At 43.8% G+C, this 17859-nt stretch overlaps 1 protein-coding gene across 4 annotated transcripts in view; it reads right to left on the bottom strand.

The window, feature by feature from the left end:
• MATN2 (matrilin 2) overlaps positions 1-17859 on the bottom strand; it is a 170742-nt gene that overhangs the window by 94111 nt on the left and 58772 nt on the right. For all 4 annotated transcript variants that reach the window (XM_025265070.3, XM_025265072.3, XM_045162775.1 and 1 more), the window contains one exon: positions 10299-10421. In XM_025265070.3, the coding sequence (XP_025120855.3) occupies positions 10299-10421 (123 nt within the window). The remainder of the gene's footprint in view (positions 1-10298; positions 10422-17859) is intronic.

Below are 17859 nucleotides of genomic sequence, written 5' to 3'. Positions count from 1 at the left end.
CTAGTGTAAAAGTTTTTAAATGTCTATTTCAGATTTTTGTTGCAGTACATAATAATGAGAGAATAGCATTGAAACATGTATATTATCATATGTGACACAGATCTCCAGTCCAGGTTCGATGCATGAGACAAGGTGCTCAGGGCTGGTGCACTGGGATTACCCTGAGGGATGGGATGGGGAGGGAGGTGGGAGAGGGGCTCAGGATGGGGAACACATGTACACCCATGGCTGATTCATGTCAGTGTATGGCAAAAACCACTACAATATTGTAAAGTAATTAGCCTCCAATTAAAATAAATAAATAAATGAAATACAATCAAATAATTTTGTATATTGACTTTTTATCTTGCAACCTTGCTGAATTCATTAATAAATTTTAGAGATTTTTTGAAGATTCTATTAGCTTTTCTACATATGCAGTCAAATAGTCTGTAAGAACAGTTTTACTTTTTCCTTTCCAATCTGTATTAATTTCTAATTTCTTTTTATTTCATTATTATATCAATTAAAACATCCAGTCCAACATTGAATGGAAGTATGGCAATGGACATACTTTTTTGTTCCTTATCTTAAAAGGAAAGCACTTAGTCTTTTACTCTTGGGTATGATGTTAACTCTTGTTGTTGTTCAGTCACTCCATCATGTCTGACTCTTTGTGACCACATGGACTGTAGCATGCCAGGCTTCCCTGTCCTTCACTATCTCCTGGGGTTTGTTCAAACTCATGTCCACTGAGGTGATGATACCATCCAAACATCTCATCCTCTGTTGCCCCCTTCCCTTCCTGACCTCAATCTTTTCCAGCATCATGATATTTTCCAAGATGTTAACTTTAGATCTTTTCATATATGCTCTTTATCAGGTTGAGGAAGTTCCCTTTTATTTCTAGTTTATTGAGAGTTTTTTATCATGAATGAACATTGGGTATTGGCCAATGCTTTTTGGACATCTATTGAAATGATCTTGTGATTTTACATTTTTTTAGGCTATTAATATGGTAAATTAAATTATATTAATTTTTATTGACATATAATCAATATTGTGTTAAGTATAGTCAATATGTACAAGTATACAATATAGTGATTCACAATTTTTAAAGTTATAAAATATTGGTTATATTCTCTGTGTTGTGTGATATATCCTTGCAGTTTATTTTATACACAATAGTTTGTATCCCTTAATCTCCTATCCCTATTTACCCCTCCCCTTCCCCTCACCCCATGGGTAACCACTAATTTGTTCTTTATACCTGTGAGTCTGTTTCTTTTCTTATTATAGTCACTAGTTTGTTGTATATTTTTAGATTCCACATATCAGTGATATCATCCAGTATTTATCTTTCTCTGTCTGGCTTATTTCACTTAACATAAAACCCTCCAGGTCCATTCATGTTGTTGCAAATGATAAGATTTAATCCTTTTTACGGCTGAGAAGTATTCCATTGTATATGTATACCACATTTTCTTTATTCATTCATCTGCTGATGAACACTTAGGTTGCCTCCATACCTTGGCAACTGTAAATACTGCTACTATGAAATACAGAGTGCATATATCTTTTTGAATTAGTATTTTTGTTTCTTTTGAATATACACCCAGGAGTGGAATTGCTGGATCATATATAGTTCTGTTTCTAGTTTTGTGAGAACCCTCTATACTGTTTTCCACAGTGGCTACACAAACAGGATTCCTTTTCCCCCACATCCTCACCAGCGTTTATTATTTGTGGGGTTTTTTTCTTTTTCTTTTTTGATGATAGACATTCTGACATATATGAGGTGATATCTCAATGTGAATTTGACTTACAATTCCCTGATGATTAGCAATGTTGGGCATCTTTTCATGTGCCTGTATGCCATCTGCCTGTCCTCTTTGGAAAAATGGCTATTCAGGTCTGTCCATCTTTTTTTTTCAGTTCAGTTGTTTGTTTGTTTTGATGTTGAGTTGCATGACCTGTTTATGTATTTTAGATAGTAACCCCTTATCAGTCATATCATTTGCAAATATTTACTCCCATTCTGAAGGTTGTCTTTTTGTTCTGTCTTTTCTTTAACTGTACAAAACTTTTAAGCTTAATTAGATCCCATTTGTTTGTTTTTGCTTTTATATTCTTTACTTTAGGAGATAGAGCCCCCCACCCCAAAAAAAATTGCTATGATTTATGTTCTGCCTATGTTTTCCTCTAGGAGTAGTTCTGAACTAACATTTAGGTCTTTAATCCATTTTGCATTTATTTTTGTATGCTGTGTTAGAGAATGTTTTAATTTCATTCTTTTACATGTAGATGTCCAGTTTTCCAGCACCACTTAGAAGAAACTCTTTTTTCTCCACTGTATATTCTTATCTCTTCTGTCATAGATTAATTGACCATAAGTACATGGCTTTATTTCTGGACTATCTATTCTGTTCCATCAGTCTGTGAGGTTTGCGTGTGTGTCTGAGAGAGAGAGAGAGAGAGAGATTACATACTGTTTTAATTACTATAGCTTTGTAACATAGTCTTAAACCAGGGAGTACAATTCTTCGTTATTTTCTTCTTTTTCAAGATTGTTTGACTATTGATGGTCTTTTGTGTTTCTATACAAATTTTAAAATTATTTATTTTAGTTCTATTTAAAAAATGCCATTGGTATTTTAATAGGAATTGCATTGAGTCTGTAAATTGCCTTGAATAGTGTGGTTATTTTAACATTAATTCTTCCAATCCGAGAACATAGTATATCTTTCCATCTATGTGTGTCATCTTCAACTTTTTTTTTTTTTTTTTTTTTGCTGTGCCACATGCACGTGGGATCCTACTTCCATAACAAGAGACTGAACCTGCACCCTCTGCAGTAAGGTGCAAAGTCTTAACGACTAGACTGCTAAGGAACTTCCTGTCTTTAATTTCTTTAATCAGTGTCTTATAGTTTCCAAGTACAGGTCTTTTACATCCTTAACTAGGTTTATTCCTAGGCATTTTATTCTTTTTGATGCAATGGTAAATGGGCTTTTCCCTTAATTTCTCTTTCTGATATTTTGTTGTTAGTGTATAGAAATGCAACAGATTTCTGTATATTAATTTTGTGTCCTGCAACTTCACCAACTTTGTTAATGAGTTCTAGCAGTTTTCTAGTGGCATGCTTACAATTTTTTTATGTATAGTATCAGTCATATATTAATTGATTTTTTACAAACCTCATTTATTTGTTTTTGGCTGTAGTGGGTCTTTGTCGCTGCACAGGCTTTTCTCTAATTGTGGTGAGTGGGACTACTCTCTAGTTGCGGTGCTCGGGCTTCTCCTTGCACTGGCTTATCTTGTTGCAGAACATGGGCGCTAGGGCACGTGAGCTTCAGTCGTTTCAGTACGTGGGCTCAGTAGTTGCACCTCTTGGGCTCTAGAGCACAGGATTAATAGTTGTGCACACAGGCTTAGTTGCTCTGTGGTACATGGAGTCTTCCAGATCAAGGATGGAACCCACATCTCCTGCATTGGCAGGTGGATTCTTTACCACTTACCAGCCAGGGAAGCCTTATTTATTGATTTTTGAATGGTAACCTTGAATGTTGGAGAAGGCAATGGCACCCCACTCCAGTACTCTTGCCTGGAAAATCCCATGGACGGAGGAGCCTGGTAGGCTGCAGTCCATGGGGTCGCTAAGAGTCGGACACAACTGAGTGACTTCATTTTCACTTTCATGCATTGGAGAAGGAAATGGCAACCCACTCCAGTGTTCTTGCCTGGAGAATCCCAGGGATGGAGGAGCCTGATGGGCTGCCGTCTATGGGGTCACACAGAGTCGGACACGACTGAAGTGACTTAGCAGCAGCAGCAGCAACCTTGAATGTTAAACCAATGCTTGTGCTAAATCCTACTTGGTCTTGATTACATTATATATATGGATTCTATTTGAGAGTTTTAAAAAATTTTTTTCATTCACATTCATGAGGAATGCTGGTTATTGCTTTATTTTCTGTTTTTAATAATGTGGCTGTTTCTCTGTCACATCAAAGGGATCATGTCCTTTGATTAAACTGTAATATAAAAGCTATTAAATTGCTTATATAACTTGGGAAAATAATCTCAGGAACATATCTGAACCATAAAACTGTAAAATCCATTTGATATGTTTCTTGAGAAAAAATGAGAAAGCTGGACAAGATAATTTACATTTTCTTGCCAAGTGAAGTTTTCTAAGTGTTGCATTTTCATTATTCTTCCAGACAGATTAAATATTCCAGAAGGGAGATAAAAAAGGGAAAATTCCTTATTTTTTAAAAATAAACAAGATAAAGTTTTTTATTGTTAGTGGGAAAAGAATTCAAGGGTAGGGGAATGGTGGAGGAAAAGAGATATATGAAGACTGGCTCACTTCATGAGGATTCCAACTCCCCCTCACATTTTTAAATGGGGAAAGAGAAGAACATAAACTTCTATTGAGCCCATATGGGTTATGCACTTGGTAATGCTTTTATGTATATCTTATGGCTTTGGATGGGGAAGACTTTTTGGAGGACTGAAGACTCTTACAGTGTTGCCTCCTGTCATTCCAAATAGTTCATATGGTATGGGCAAAATGCTAAAGGTAAAATTATTTAATGTACTTGATCTCGTCTTTAAATAAAGGGGCATATTTTGAGACACTGACCAACTGATGTCCAAAAGAGGGTTGTTTGGACAATGAAGAGACCCAAATCCAGGTCATCTAAAGATGTGTCCATGCCTCCCCTGAAAAAGAGAAAATTAAATGAGGTGGGCGATTACATTCTTCAATAATCAAAGGGCTTCTCTTTTTAGCTGGAAAAGGAAATAAACTTTTTAGTATATGGCTTCAGTTGGCCATATACTTCAGTATATGATCCTTCAGAAATAGGATCAAAGGTGGGAATTATAAAGAGTAGGATTTCAGCTCAACCACTGACCCAAGCTACCTTGGAGGTGGGATACAGGTGCTTTGTAATGATCTGCGTTCCAGATGGGTGATGATGGATGGATAGGCACCATCACTCTGGGACACCAGGGAGAAACAGAATTCCTGGGCTAAGGGGGAGAGGACGCCAACAGTCTGATAGACAAGGTCTGTTTCCACTTGAAGAACCTATGACTCAGCAATGTCTGCCTCCTCTCTCCACACAGGCAGGGTATGACTAGAAAATGGCGGCTATAGCGTGTGTGTATGTGTGTGTTTGAAGGCCATCGCCTCTCACAATCATCCTGTACATGATAGAATCACAGGAGTTAGTAGTGAACTTGTGGGAATGACAGTCATTTGAATGTCAGACGTGGTGAACTGGTTCTAGTCTCCTCTGAGATCAGTGAGTGCTCTGAACCTGCCTGCCCTCTTGGGCTTGGAGGAGAGTCTCTGGCTGAAGGACTGCTTGCCACCTCAGGGATCACGGGAGAAGCGACGCTGGCAAGCATCGAATGGTGGGCAACACCCAGGACTATGCGGTTCATGTAACAGGATTTGGGTTCTGGCTTGGTCTCATTACTAGCCCTATGACCTCAAGTAAATTGTCTAACCTTTCTGGCACCTTAATTTTCCTTATCTGTAAGATAAAATGCTAAACCTACTTTAAGAGCTTGATGTCAGAATTAATGAGATAACAAATATAAAACACTCAGGAGAGCTCCTGGCACACAGTATAAACACTTAGTAAGTGATTATAGTTAGTCCTGACCTTGTTTGTAGCATACTGGGCTAAGCAGGGGCTGCAGTTATCTTGGTCATTTATTTGACTTCTATGCAAGAATGTAACTTCAAGAGAGCAGGAATATTGATGTTTTAGGCACTATTTCATTTCTAGAAGGTTCCCCCGCCCCTGGCTTTTTTCATGCTGCATAGCTTGCAGGATCTTAGTTCCCTGACCAGGGATCAAACCCATGCCCACTGAAGTGGAAGTGTAGAGTCTTAACCACTGGACTTCCAGGACCTCCCAGGGCCTGGCACATCTTAAAGGCTCAAAGCTGGAAAGGGCTGTGTCTCATTCCTCTCCAGGCCCAGAGAGTTCCTCTCTGTGTTGGCGGAGAGCAGCCCAGAAACAGAGGTCAGGGTGTGGCCCAGACTTCCCTCGGCACAACTGTGAACTGTCCACCAGACCAAACTCAGGGGCTGACAAGGATCAGTTGATGGTTTGTCACCACCCTTCCCATCTTATGGGTAAGGAAGCTGAGTCAGGGAGTTTAAATCATCAGCTCAGGGTGACATACAGCTAGAATGTCAGGGTTGAAACCGACAGGGTTGAATGTCAGGGTCCGCAGACTCTGAAGGCCTTGATCTTTCCACAAGGCCCCTGGTGTACAATTTCAGGTGTGCATACAAGAGTCATTATTATGATCTTTTCCTGGGAGAGAGAGAAAATGCTCTTTTTGACTAGACGTATTAAGGTAAGCCTGGCGCTGACAATAAACGTAGTTTCGCTGCTTCCAGGTGACCGGAGGGCGGGGTCAGCTGTGGCAGGAGGGCGGGGTCACTTGGGACATGGGGCGGAGTCAGTTGGGACAGCTGAGCCCTACTCCCCTCCTACCCTGCTCCCTTCCCTCCCAACAGCCTTGGCTGGCTTAAGCCAGGGAATCTCAAACCATGGCAGCAGCAACCTAGGTCAGAAGTTCACAACACTCTATGGCCGGCCATACCACCCTGAACGCGCCCGATCTCATCTGATCTCGGAAGCTAAGCAGGATTGGGCCTGGTTAGTACTTGGATGGGAGAAGTTCATAGCAAATGCAGATGCCAAGGTCCCACCCAGATCTGCTGACTATCCATCTGGGGGCGCCAGGAGGTGGGCGGGGGCAGGGTCAGCTTCCTGGGTGTCTCTTCCCCCATTATTGAAGCTTGAGAACCACCACCTGGGCTCAGGCCCCTCGGAGCTGGGCCTCCATGCCCCTCCACCTGATCAGTCTGTCAGAAGCCCAGACAGTTTCTGCCTCATGCCATGTGATGCACCCACAGCCCCAGAACCAGAGAGAACCCAGGCCCCAGACCCAGGAGAGCTCGGGCTTCAGAACTTGAGGTGGGACCAGGCAGGGGGGCTGGCAAACCTGGTGTGTGGGGAAGGCCTGCTCATGACATCAGGGGGAGAACTTTTTATGTTTCATTTGCTGATCTCAAGATATCTCTGGATTGACTACGCCAGAGCATGGAAAACAGACACTGGCACATGTCAGGATCCCAGCAGATCAAGGGAGCAGGAGACAAAAGGAAGAATTTCTTGAGAGTTCCTTGGACTGCAAGGAGATCCAACCAGTCCATCTTAAAGGAGATCAGTCCTGGGTGTTCATTGGAAGGACTGATGCTGAAGCTGAAACTCCAATACTTTGGACCCCTGATGCGAAGAACTGACTCATTGGGAAAGACCCTGATGCTGGGAAAGATTGAAGGCGGAAGGAGAAGGGGACGACAGAGGATGAGATGGCTGGATGGCATCGCTGACGTGATGGACATGAGTTTGAGTAAGCTCCGGGAGTTGGTGATGGACAGGGAAGCCTGGAGTGTAGTCCATGGGGTTGCAAAGAGTCAGACATGACTGAGCGACTGAACTGAACTGAAAGAAGGGAAGCGCAGGACAGGAGTTAGCAAGGTAGAGGGAGGCTGAGTGCTCTGCAGAGAAACCCTGCTGGGGTGTTGGGGGTGGAGAATAGGGGGAGGCTCCTGGAGAGGACAGGGCATGTCTGAGATGTTTAGCTTGTTTGCTGAGCAGTGTGTGAGGTAACCCCGCCCGAGCTCCCCCAGTCCTCCAGTAAATTCTATTCAACCCATGAGCATATGGTATAAGTGATTTTTGTTGTGGAAACCAAAGAAGGGTCAGGGGTTCAAGCGGAAGACCAAGATGATTCAGGCTCCACTCAACAAGCAACCTGGGATCCTGGGTTCTGGGAGCAGCTGGGGAACACAGGGACCCTCCCCCACGGGCAGCTCACAGAGTCTGGGGGCTTTGAGCTTCTACAGGCCACCAACCGGAGGACTCGAGCAGATGTTCCCTAATCTTGGGGGGCAGGGAGGCCCTGGGCCAACCACTCTCAACCCACTGAAAAGTGAGAAGACAAAAGGAAAATGTGGTTTGGCTCCATAAACGCGATACTAATTACAGCCATTTGTGCAAACTGCTTTCCATTAGGGCTTAATTACTTACCATGCAGTATAATCACAATTACGCATTACATGACCTACATGTCAGATTTGCTGAGTTTTATTTGCCTCCACGTGGGCTGGTCTTCCTCATGTCCTGAGGAAGTCTGGTTGTTTTCTAGGCTATTAGTGTCTTTATTTATAACTTGAAAAAAAAAAAATATAGGCACAGCACTCAATGTATGTGTAATTCTCTCCTCTAAGAGGCGGATTACCTCATGCGGCTCTAATGTCAGTATATTGTCCAGTACGGGGGCTTGGCCAAAAAAAGAGAATGTGAATTCTATTAACACTTTATATCTGTTTGCCCTTTTTTATTTAGGAGACCTATAAAGTGTCCCTCACCAGACCAATTAGATTCCTGCACTCTTCTAAAACAGAACTTGAATAATCATTCCCAGCCAACATTAATAGCTCACCCTAAATCCATGCTTCAAGGAAGATAAAAAAAAAACAAAACAGAAACAACTCCTCAGGGTGAAACAGAGCAAGACCCTATGGTCTTTGCCCCCTCCCTCCACCACCCCATGTCCTCTGCCTGCCTTTTATCTGTAGAAAACTTTGGTCAGTGAATAAGTTTAATCAGAGAAATGAGAAATACAGAAACAAAGGAAAACAGTCAAAGGAGACCAAATAATAATAATATAGTCATTAAGTATAGTCAAGGACCTTTAGTTCCTTCTCAAGGACTACAGATAATATTCCGAGCCATATCCTGTGAGCTGTCTTATAAATACTAACACACCAGGGTGAAGAAGTTAACTACATGATGATCAGACTGTACCCATGACATACACTGTCACAATTCCAAGAACTGACCTCAAAGAAATGGGAACAAATGGACCCTGGAATTGATGATTCAGTTCAGTTCAGTTCAGTCGCTCAGTTGTGTCTGACCCTTTGCGACCCCATGAATTGCAGCACGCCAGGCCTCCCTGTCCATCACCAACTCCCAGAGTTCACTCAAACTCATGTCCATCGAGTCGGTGATGGCATCCAGCCATCTCATCCTCCGTCGTCCCCTTCTCCTCCTGCCCCCAATCCCTCCCAGCATCAGAGTCTTTTCCAATGAGTCAACTCTTCGCATGAGGTGGCCAAAGTACTGGAGTTTCAGCTTTAGCATCAGTCCTCCCAAAGAACACCCACGACTGATCTCCCCTAGAATGGACTGGTTGGATCTCCCTGCAGTCCAAGGGACTCTCAAGAGTCTTCTCCAACACCACAGTTCAAAAGCATCAATTCTTTGGCGCTCAGCTTTCTTCACAGTCCAACTCTCACATCCATAAATGACCACAGGAAAAACCATAGCCTTGACTAGATGGACCTTTGTTGGCAAAGTAATGTCTCTGCTTTTGAACATGCTATCTAGGTTGGCCATAACTTTCCTTCCAAGGAGTAAGCGTCTTTTAATTTCATGGCTGCAGTCAGCATCTGCAGTGATTTTGGAGTCCCAAAAAATAAAGTCTGACACTGTTTCTACTGTTTCCCCATCTATTTCCCATGAAGTGATGGGACCAGATGCCATGATCTTAGTTTTCTGAATGTGACCTAAAACGACCATGATGACACTACCACCCATGACCAATTTGAAGCTGACTGTCAGAGCCAATTGTGCTGTTTCTGCACGTAGCCCCCTCCTTCCATCTATAAAAGCTCTTGCCCCACTGGTTGCCCCTGGAGGGGCTGGCCTTTGGACAGATGTTGCCAGCATTTGCCCCCCACCATTTGCCAGCATTTGAAATAAAGCGACTTTCCTTTCCACCAGCCTGGCCTGTTTATTGGCTTTTGGGATGGTGAGCAGCCAGACTCCCTTTCAGTGACAAGGGCACAGTTCATAAAGACCACGGACGAAAAGGCTCTTCAGCAGATCCCCCCTAAAGAACAGCTTGGAAGTCAAGGATAGTAGCTCAAAAATCCATGGAAGCTATTTCTGAGAAGGAGCCTCCAGCAATCTTCCAAACTCTTCCTGATGGCCTACTGTGTGCCCGGCTCTGGCCTTAGTGCTGTGAAGGCAGAGTGGGGGGCAGGGCAACACAAAATATGCGGCTTAGCCAACCTTGTTTCTGTTCTTTAGGGAAATGATGACTTGGTTGGCTGGGGGTCACAGGTGAATTAAACGGGCCCAGATAAAAGAAGAGAGCGCGAGAAAGCCAAGGAGGACAGAACAGACACATCAGCAAAGCAATCTTACTTCTGCAGGTCTTCTCATCCGAGTTGAGGATGTATCCTTGCTTGCACCTGCAGACATATGAGCCTGGCGTGTTGATGCAGAAGTGGGCGCAGTTATGTTCCAGGATGCTGCACATGTGGACCGCTGCAAGGGAAGAGGTGGGATGTTAGAGCAACAATGATGCCTTCTCTAACTTCATCCTCTGGCAAACAGTCATCCAGGAGCTACACAGTGAAGGAGCAAGCATGACCCAAAGAGAAACAAGCTGCAGGCCCTGCCCTCAAGGGGGGTTTACAGCCTTTGGTTGGACAAAATAGTTCTACATAAATGCCATCATCAATAAATTAAGAGAATGGGATTGACATTTATACACTACCATGTGTAAAATAGCTAGCTAGTGGGAACCTGCTATAAAGCACAGGAAGCTCAGCTCTGTGCTCTGTGATGACCTTGATGGGTGCGTTGGGAGGGGGTTCAGAGAAAGGGCCAAAAGGGAGGGAATATACGTATACATATGGGGCTTCCCAGGCAGTACTAGTGGAAAAGCACCTGCCTGCCAGTGCAGGAGAGGTAAAAGACGCAGGTTCGATCCCTGGGTTGGGAAGATCCCCTGGAGGAGGGCATGGCAACCCACTCAGTATTCTTGCCTGGAGAATCCCATGGTCAGAGGAGCCCGGCAGACTACAGTCTATAGGGTTGTAAAGAGTTGGACATGACTGAAGCAACTTTGCACTTCACATGTGGCTGATTCACTTAACAGCAGAAACTAGCACCACACTGTAGAACAATTATACTCCAAAAAAAAAAAAAAATATGTATAGATAGAGGGCCATGGAGGGTTAAAGGGAAATGAAGTTAGGCTGAGTCATATGAAATTGTTGATATCCAACTAAAAATAGGGGCTTCCCAACTGGCTCAGGGGTAAAGAATCTGCCTGCCAACGCAGGAGACGCAAGTTCGATTTCTGAGTGGGGAAGATAAGGGAATGGCAACCCACTCCAGTATTCTTGCCTGGAAAATCCCATGGACAGAGAAGCCTAGCGGGCTACAGTCTATGGAATTGCAAAAAAGTCGGACACAACTTAGCAACTAAAAAATACAACAACAACTAAAAACAGGTCAAAAGTGACCATAGGTCACTGTCATAAGGCAGAAATTTCACAGTTCAATTAATAATATCCAATTGGTGAGCAGAGGGTTTACTGATACCAGAAGGGGGTTTGGCTAGTATATGAATTTTTCATAGGCAGAAATGGGCATGGAGGAAAAGTTATTAGTTATATGAGGATGTAATAAAGATCACCAGAGTCTCAGGCTCATCAATCCCAAGAATAATGTAATTTTTTAATAGGCAAAAGTGTTATAAAAATTTTGGAGTAAAAAAATGCATTCATATGTTTCCATAATCTTTATGTCTCAATTTTAAAATATTTCCACATTTAGTTTCTGAAGTACCTCAGCTTTCAGATTCATCAATTCTTGCATAAGTCTGTCCAGAGCTCACAAAAATCCTTATTGTTTTTTACACCTTAAATTTATTACTTGGCTTCATATAATTCAACCTGAACATATTTAAAATTAACAAGCATCAGTATAAACAGAGTACAAGTTATGCAAATGTTCTCATAAACAAAAAGGATGTCCATGCGGAGAAATTTATTTTTATAAAGCTAAAACAGAGGAGGCTTTCAAAAGCTAAGAACAGTCTCCTTAACCCTGTGTTGGAAAACTCAGCTTCTGATGAAATCAATGGCATATCCTAAGTATATGTCCCTTTACTTCAAAGTAAGAAACATGGTGGGCAGTAAATGAAGGTAAAACTTTTTTATTTCATAAGAATACAATTTAGAATGATTGTGATTGTTCTGAGTTTACAATTGTCTGTGTTTTAATCCCTAAAATATAAAAAACACTAAGTGCATGTTACGGAGAAGGCAATGGCACCCCACTCCAGTATTCTTGCCTGGAAAATCCCATGGACGGAGGAGTCTAGTAGGCTGCAGTCCATGGTGTCGCTAAGAGTCGGACACGACTGAGCGACTTCACTTTCCCTTTTCCCTTTCATGCATTGGAGAAGGAAATGGCAACCCACTCCAGTGTTCTTGCCTGGAGAATCCCAGGGACAGAGGAGCCTGGTGGGTTGCCATCTATGGGTTTGCACAGAGTCGGACACGACTGAAGCGACTTAGCAGCAGCAGCAGCATGCTAAGTTGCTTCAGTCATGTCCGACTCTTTGCGACCCTATGGACTGTAGCCCGCCAGTCTCCTCTGTCCATGGGATTCTTCAGGCAAAAATACTGGAGTGGGGAGCCATGCCCTCCTCCAGGGCATCTCCCCAGCCCAGAGATTGACCGGTGTCTCCTGTCTCCTGCATTGGCAAGTGGGTTCTTTACCACTAGTGCCACCTGGTAAGCCCATAAATAACATTAGGAAAGCTTTTAGATTAAAATCAGTCATTTTTACTTCAGTGTGAAAGAAATATCTGGGGATTTTTTTATTTTTTTATTTATTTTGGCTGTGCCAGGTCTTAGTTGTGGCATATGGGATCTCGCATGGCATGTGAACTCTTAGCTGTGCATGTGGGATCTGGTTTCCTGACCAGGATGGAACCCAGGCCCCCTGCATTGGGAGCGCGATGCTCGTGCATTGGACCACCCCAGAAGTCCTGAAATATCTGTTTTTGTGACCATGAGCAATTTTCTTAACTTTTTAAATATTAAATGGGAATAAAAATAGTACTAACTTCATAAGGACCTTGTAAGGGTTAAAGAAATTAAGATGGTAAAGTGCTTAGAACACTGCCCAGTGGAATGTTTGATGTGCATTAACTGTACGTAGCAAAGGAGAAGTGTGGCTGACTTTTATTTTACATGCTTGGGTTCATCCTATATATATTCATCTTCAACTTGGCTTTTCACTCAACATTAATAACAGATTCTATCTCTACTGACATATACTCTCTTTCATGGAATCTAAGATCCGTCCAGTTTCTGGAGATGTTCAAATGTGAAGACACAGACAGTTGGTCCTAATTATTCACGGATTCCATATTTGCAAATTTGCCTACTTGCAAGAATTTATTTGTAACCCTAAAATCAGTATTCACAGTGTTTTCATCATCATTTAAGGACACGTGCAGAGCGATGAAAAATATAAGTTGCCTGATGCACTCCCTCCCACCTGCAGCTGCACAGGCGATGCCCTGCCCTCTTGTTTCTGCTCTCAGGCTGGGAACAAGTGTCCTTTTCAAGGTCTGTTAGGTGCCACACCTTTTGTGTTTCTGTGCTTTCTGTTGGTGATTTTGCTGTTTAGGATGACCCAAGCATAGTGCTGAAGTGCTGGTGTTTGCCGAAGTGAAGTGTGTCTGGTGTTCCAAAGTGCGAGAAGGCTGTGAGGTGCCTTTCAAAGAAAACGTGTGTTTAATAAACTTCATCCAGGCAGAGTGATAGTGCTGTTGGCTGTGAGTTCAATGTTAATGAATCCACAATATATAAATAAGTGAAAGTCACTCAGTGGTGTCCGACTCTTTGCGACCCCATGGGCTATACACTCCATGGAATTCTTCAGGCCAGAATACTGGAGTGGGTAGCCTTTCCCTTCTCCAGGGGATCTTCCCAACCCAGGGACTGAACCCAGGTCTCCCGCATTGCAGGCAGATTCTTTACCAGGTAAGCCACAAGGGAAGTCCTTATGGTGTCTTTAAACAGAAACATACATAAAACAAGACAATGTATTGATCAGTTGACAACAACGCTGGACCAAAGGCTCAGAGGAACCTAATCCTGTATTTCCTCTAGGAGCAGTGGTTCATACTTAGTAATTCAGTATTCACCAGGACTTTACAGAACATCATTACCAAGAATAATGAGAATCAACTGTACATCTTAGATTTGATCAAGTACATTGCTGGTAGGTCGCCTTCAGTCATGTCCGACTCTTTGCGACCCCATGGACTGTAGCCCTCCAGGCTCCTCTGTCCTTGGGATTTCCCAGGCAAGAATACTGGAGTGGGGTGCCATTTCCTTCTCCAGGGGATCTTCCCGACCCAGGGATCGAACCTGCGTCTCCTGCACTGGCAGGCAGGTTCTTTACCTCTAGTGCCACCTGGGAAGCAGGTGATCAAGTACATTAGGTCTGGTTTATTCCTTTTAATTGCTTTATCCATTGGTCATATGACTATGCCTCATTTTATTTAGCCATTTCCCCAACCAGTCCACATTTTCACTTTCCCAATGGTGTGATAAGCATTCTCAAACACATCACCTTGAGCACATGTGCAACTGTTTCTCTAGGACTGGGTCCTGCTTTAAACAGATATCACCTAATTGCCTTGTAAGGTAGCCCATACCAGCAATGCATGACAGTAATGATTCCCACTTCCTCCAAACTTTAGCTCTCAGGATTATCAAACATTAAGTTTTGACAGGGAAAAATCATTATCCTGTTTTTAATTTGCATTTGCTTTGCACCCTGGAAAGCTTTCTTCTTTTCCAGGCTGCTGGCGTCAAATTACCCACGGACACAGAGGTGGTTCTTGTGCAATTCTCAGCATGTCATGATTCTCCTCTGTAATGAAGGAAATCTGAAGTCTAGGCAACCAGCAACACAGCCGCTATCCACTGGTGCGAGGCCCAGGTGATGAGCCTGCTGCCTGACTTCTCACAGAGACCCTGACAGGATTATTTAGACAGGAGACACGAGGCAGAGAAAATAACCTCTCAGCTACAGACAGCATAGTGGATGACTTCTGCGAACAGACGAAAGCCAAGCTTCACCAGGACCTTGCATGAATTCCTTAATTTCCCTGAGCTCTACTTTCTTCACTTGTCGAATAGGGAAATTAAAAGAACTACTGCATAAGGTTTGGAGTGACAGCTTGTTACTCAGGCTTGTTTTGGCTATGTACTATAAAAGAAATTGGAACCAGGAATTCGGTGTAATGGAAAGTGCACTGGATTAGAAGCCAGAAGACCTCTGCTCCAGTTTCCCTCTGCCTAGAACAAGTGAGGGACGTTCAGGTAAGTTGGGGAGCTCTCTCTGACTTATTTCTTCACCTGTAGAATAAAGGCATGTCTGGTGTCTAGGGGCCTTCAGTACAGACACTTCTATTTTTTAGAAGCTGTCCTTCCTTCTCATTCTAAATGTGTGATGATAGGGGCAGCTATGTGTTGGTGTGAGGCAGTCCCACTCCTGGCCACTGTTGAGTGTACAGGGTTTGAGAATTGGAGTCTTTTCTTGGCATTTAGGCACAAGAATTGAGGAAAGGGGGGCTTATACCAAGGGCAAGCGTATCTGAGGGCTGACAGGGTACATGCTGTCTGCCCAGGGAACCAGATAAATCCAAGAGGAAGCAGAGAGTGGAGATGGAAGCAAAGCTGGACTGTCATTCACTACCCTTCTTATTTCCAATGAGTAATATAATGCAATCCCCTCTCTTCTAAAGCTAGCTCAAGTTGAATGTCTATTACTTTCAACCAAAAGAATCCCAAATGTTTTTACTAAGGTTGTATAAAAATTCTCCATCTCTGAAATTCTATAGGTATATGAATATAGGTAGGAATGAATGATCCTAAGAGCATCTGACCCTAGTGCCTTCCTCTCCCGGGGGAAGAGCCTTTGTGACGTGACCGCAGAGAGGGGGATTGTCCTGCCTCCTACAGTGGCCTACAGGGGTCTTACACCTCGAAGGCCTTGTAGGTTGAAGCTGGAACAAGGCTTTGAGTTCAACAGAAAGAATCACTAATAAGCAGACTAAGTCATTGGCAGGATTGGATTTTGGATTTTTTTAACTAGTAAGTCTGAACATTCATAAATGTTTATTAATGGATGTGTGATTGACCAAAGGAATGATCAAAGCAGGGGTGGGCGACTGGGGGTCTTGAACTATTACTGGGTATGGAAAGTCAAGGTATGTAGAAGTCGATCCGGCCTCCCACTGAAGGAGAGCTTTGAAGGGCTGCAGTAAATGTGAGCTTTATCCAGGCGGGTTGATGAGAGATGTGTCTTAGGAACACTGTCTAGTGACTGAGTACTCAGTTGTGTCTGACTCTTTGTGATCCCGTGGACTGTAGCCCACCAGGCTCCTCTGTCCATGGAATTTTGCAGGCAAGACTACTGGAGTGAGTTGCCATTTCCTACTCCGAGGGATCTTGCCGCCCCAGGGATCAAAACTGTGAATCTGGCATCTCCCGCACTGGCAGGCAGATTCTTTACCACTGTGCCACCAGAGAAGCCCAGGAACACTATTAGGGCCTTCAACCGTGCCTGGGTAAGGTGGGGCTCTTAGGGTAGGTACGACCAACCTCCAGGCTTTAAATACCTGGCTAAGCTGATAAAGCCGAGGCCAAGAGGTTAATTAAAAACAGCCCTGGGAATTCCCTGGTGGCCCAGGGGTTGGGACTCTGTGCTATCACTGCTGAGGGCTTGGCTGCAATCCTGGGTCGGGGAACTAAGATCCTGCGAGTGGCTTGGTGCAGCCAAAAGCAAAAAAAAAGAAAACAGACAGCCCTACCCAGGTTACAAGTTGTCAGAAGGCTCAGGATAGACATGCATTTTTCAGCCTCTAAATTCAGTGTCCTCTCTCACTGGGTGGCAAAAACGTTGGGCCTCAGCACGGGTAGGTTTTGGTCACTTTGCAGACAGGGCCTCATTCACAGGGCACTGGGCCTCTAAGTTTCTCTTGGCAGTCTGAGAAAGCAACCTCGGGAGGCCCCCGCTGCCCCTGCCCTCAGCTGTGGCTGGTATAGGGATTCACTGCCAGTGGGTACAAAGCCACCGCTGTGCCCAAGTTCATGTCCACACCAGTGAGCACCAGAGCCAGGACTCCCAGTCAAGGTCAGACCTTCTAATTGTACAATAAAAGTGTCTGCTTTCATCATACCTGGAGACACCTTGTCTCTCCCAATCCACAGATCCAGCCGCGCTTTTCACTTCCGCCCAAAGCACACCAGCCTTAGCCCATCTTCCCTCTGAAGTCCTTCTCCACGTCTATTTTGACCTCTGTGTCCCTGCCGAGCCTGTCGTTTAGCACTTCTCAAGTTGTGGGTTGTGTCTCCTTCAGATCAGATCAGATCAGATCAGTCGCTCAGTCGTGTCCGACTCTTTGCGACCCCATGAATCGCAGCATGCCAGGCCTCCCTGTCCATCACCAACTCCCGGAGTTCACCCAGACTCATGTCCATCGAGTCAGTGATGGCATCCAGCCATCTCATCCTCTGTCATCCCCTTCTCCTCTTGCCCCCAATCCCTCCCAGCACCAGAGTCTTTTCCAATGAGTCAACTCTTCACATGAGGTGCCCAAAGTACTGGAGTTTCAGCTTTAGCATCATTCCTTCCAAAGAAATCCCAGGGCTGATCTCCTTCAGAATGGACTGGTTGGATCTCCTTGCAGGCCAAGGGACTCTCAAGAGTCTTCTCCAACACCACAGTTCAAAAGCATCAATTTTTCGGCACTCAGCCTTCTTCACAGTCCAACTCTCACATCCATACATGACCACAGGAAAAACCATAGCCTTGACTAGATGGACCTTTGTTGGCAAAGTAATGTCTCTGCTTTTGAATATGCTATCTAGGTTGGTCATAA

This window comes from Bubalus bubalis, chromosome 15 (genome assembly GCF_019923935.1).
Source record: "Bubalus bubalis isolate 160015118507 breed Murrah chromosome 15, NDDB_SH_1, whole genome shotgun sequence".
Taxonomy (NCBI): domain Eukaryota; kingdom Metazoa; phylum Chordata; class Mammalia; order Artiodactyla; family Bovidae; genus Bubalus; species Bubalus bubalis.
The sequence above is the reverse complement of the archived record's forward strand: the minus strand, read 5'-3'. Positions and strand labels throughout refer to the sequence as shown.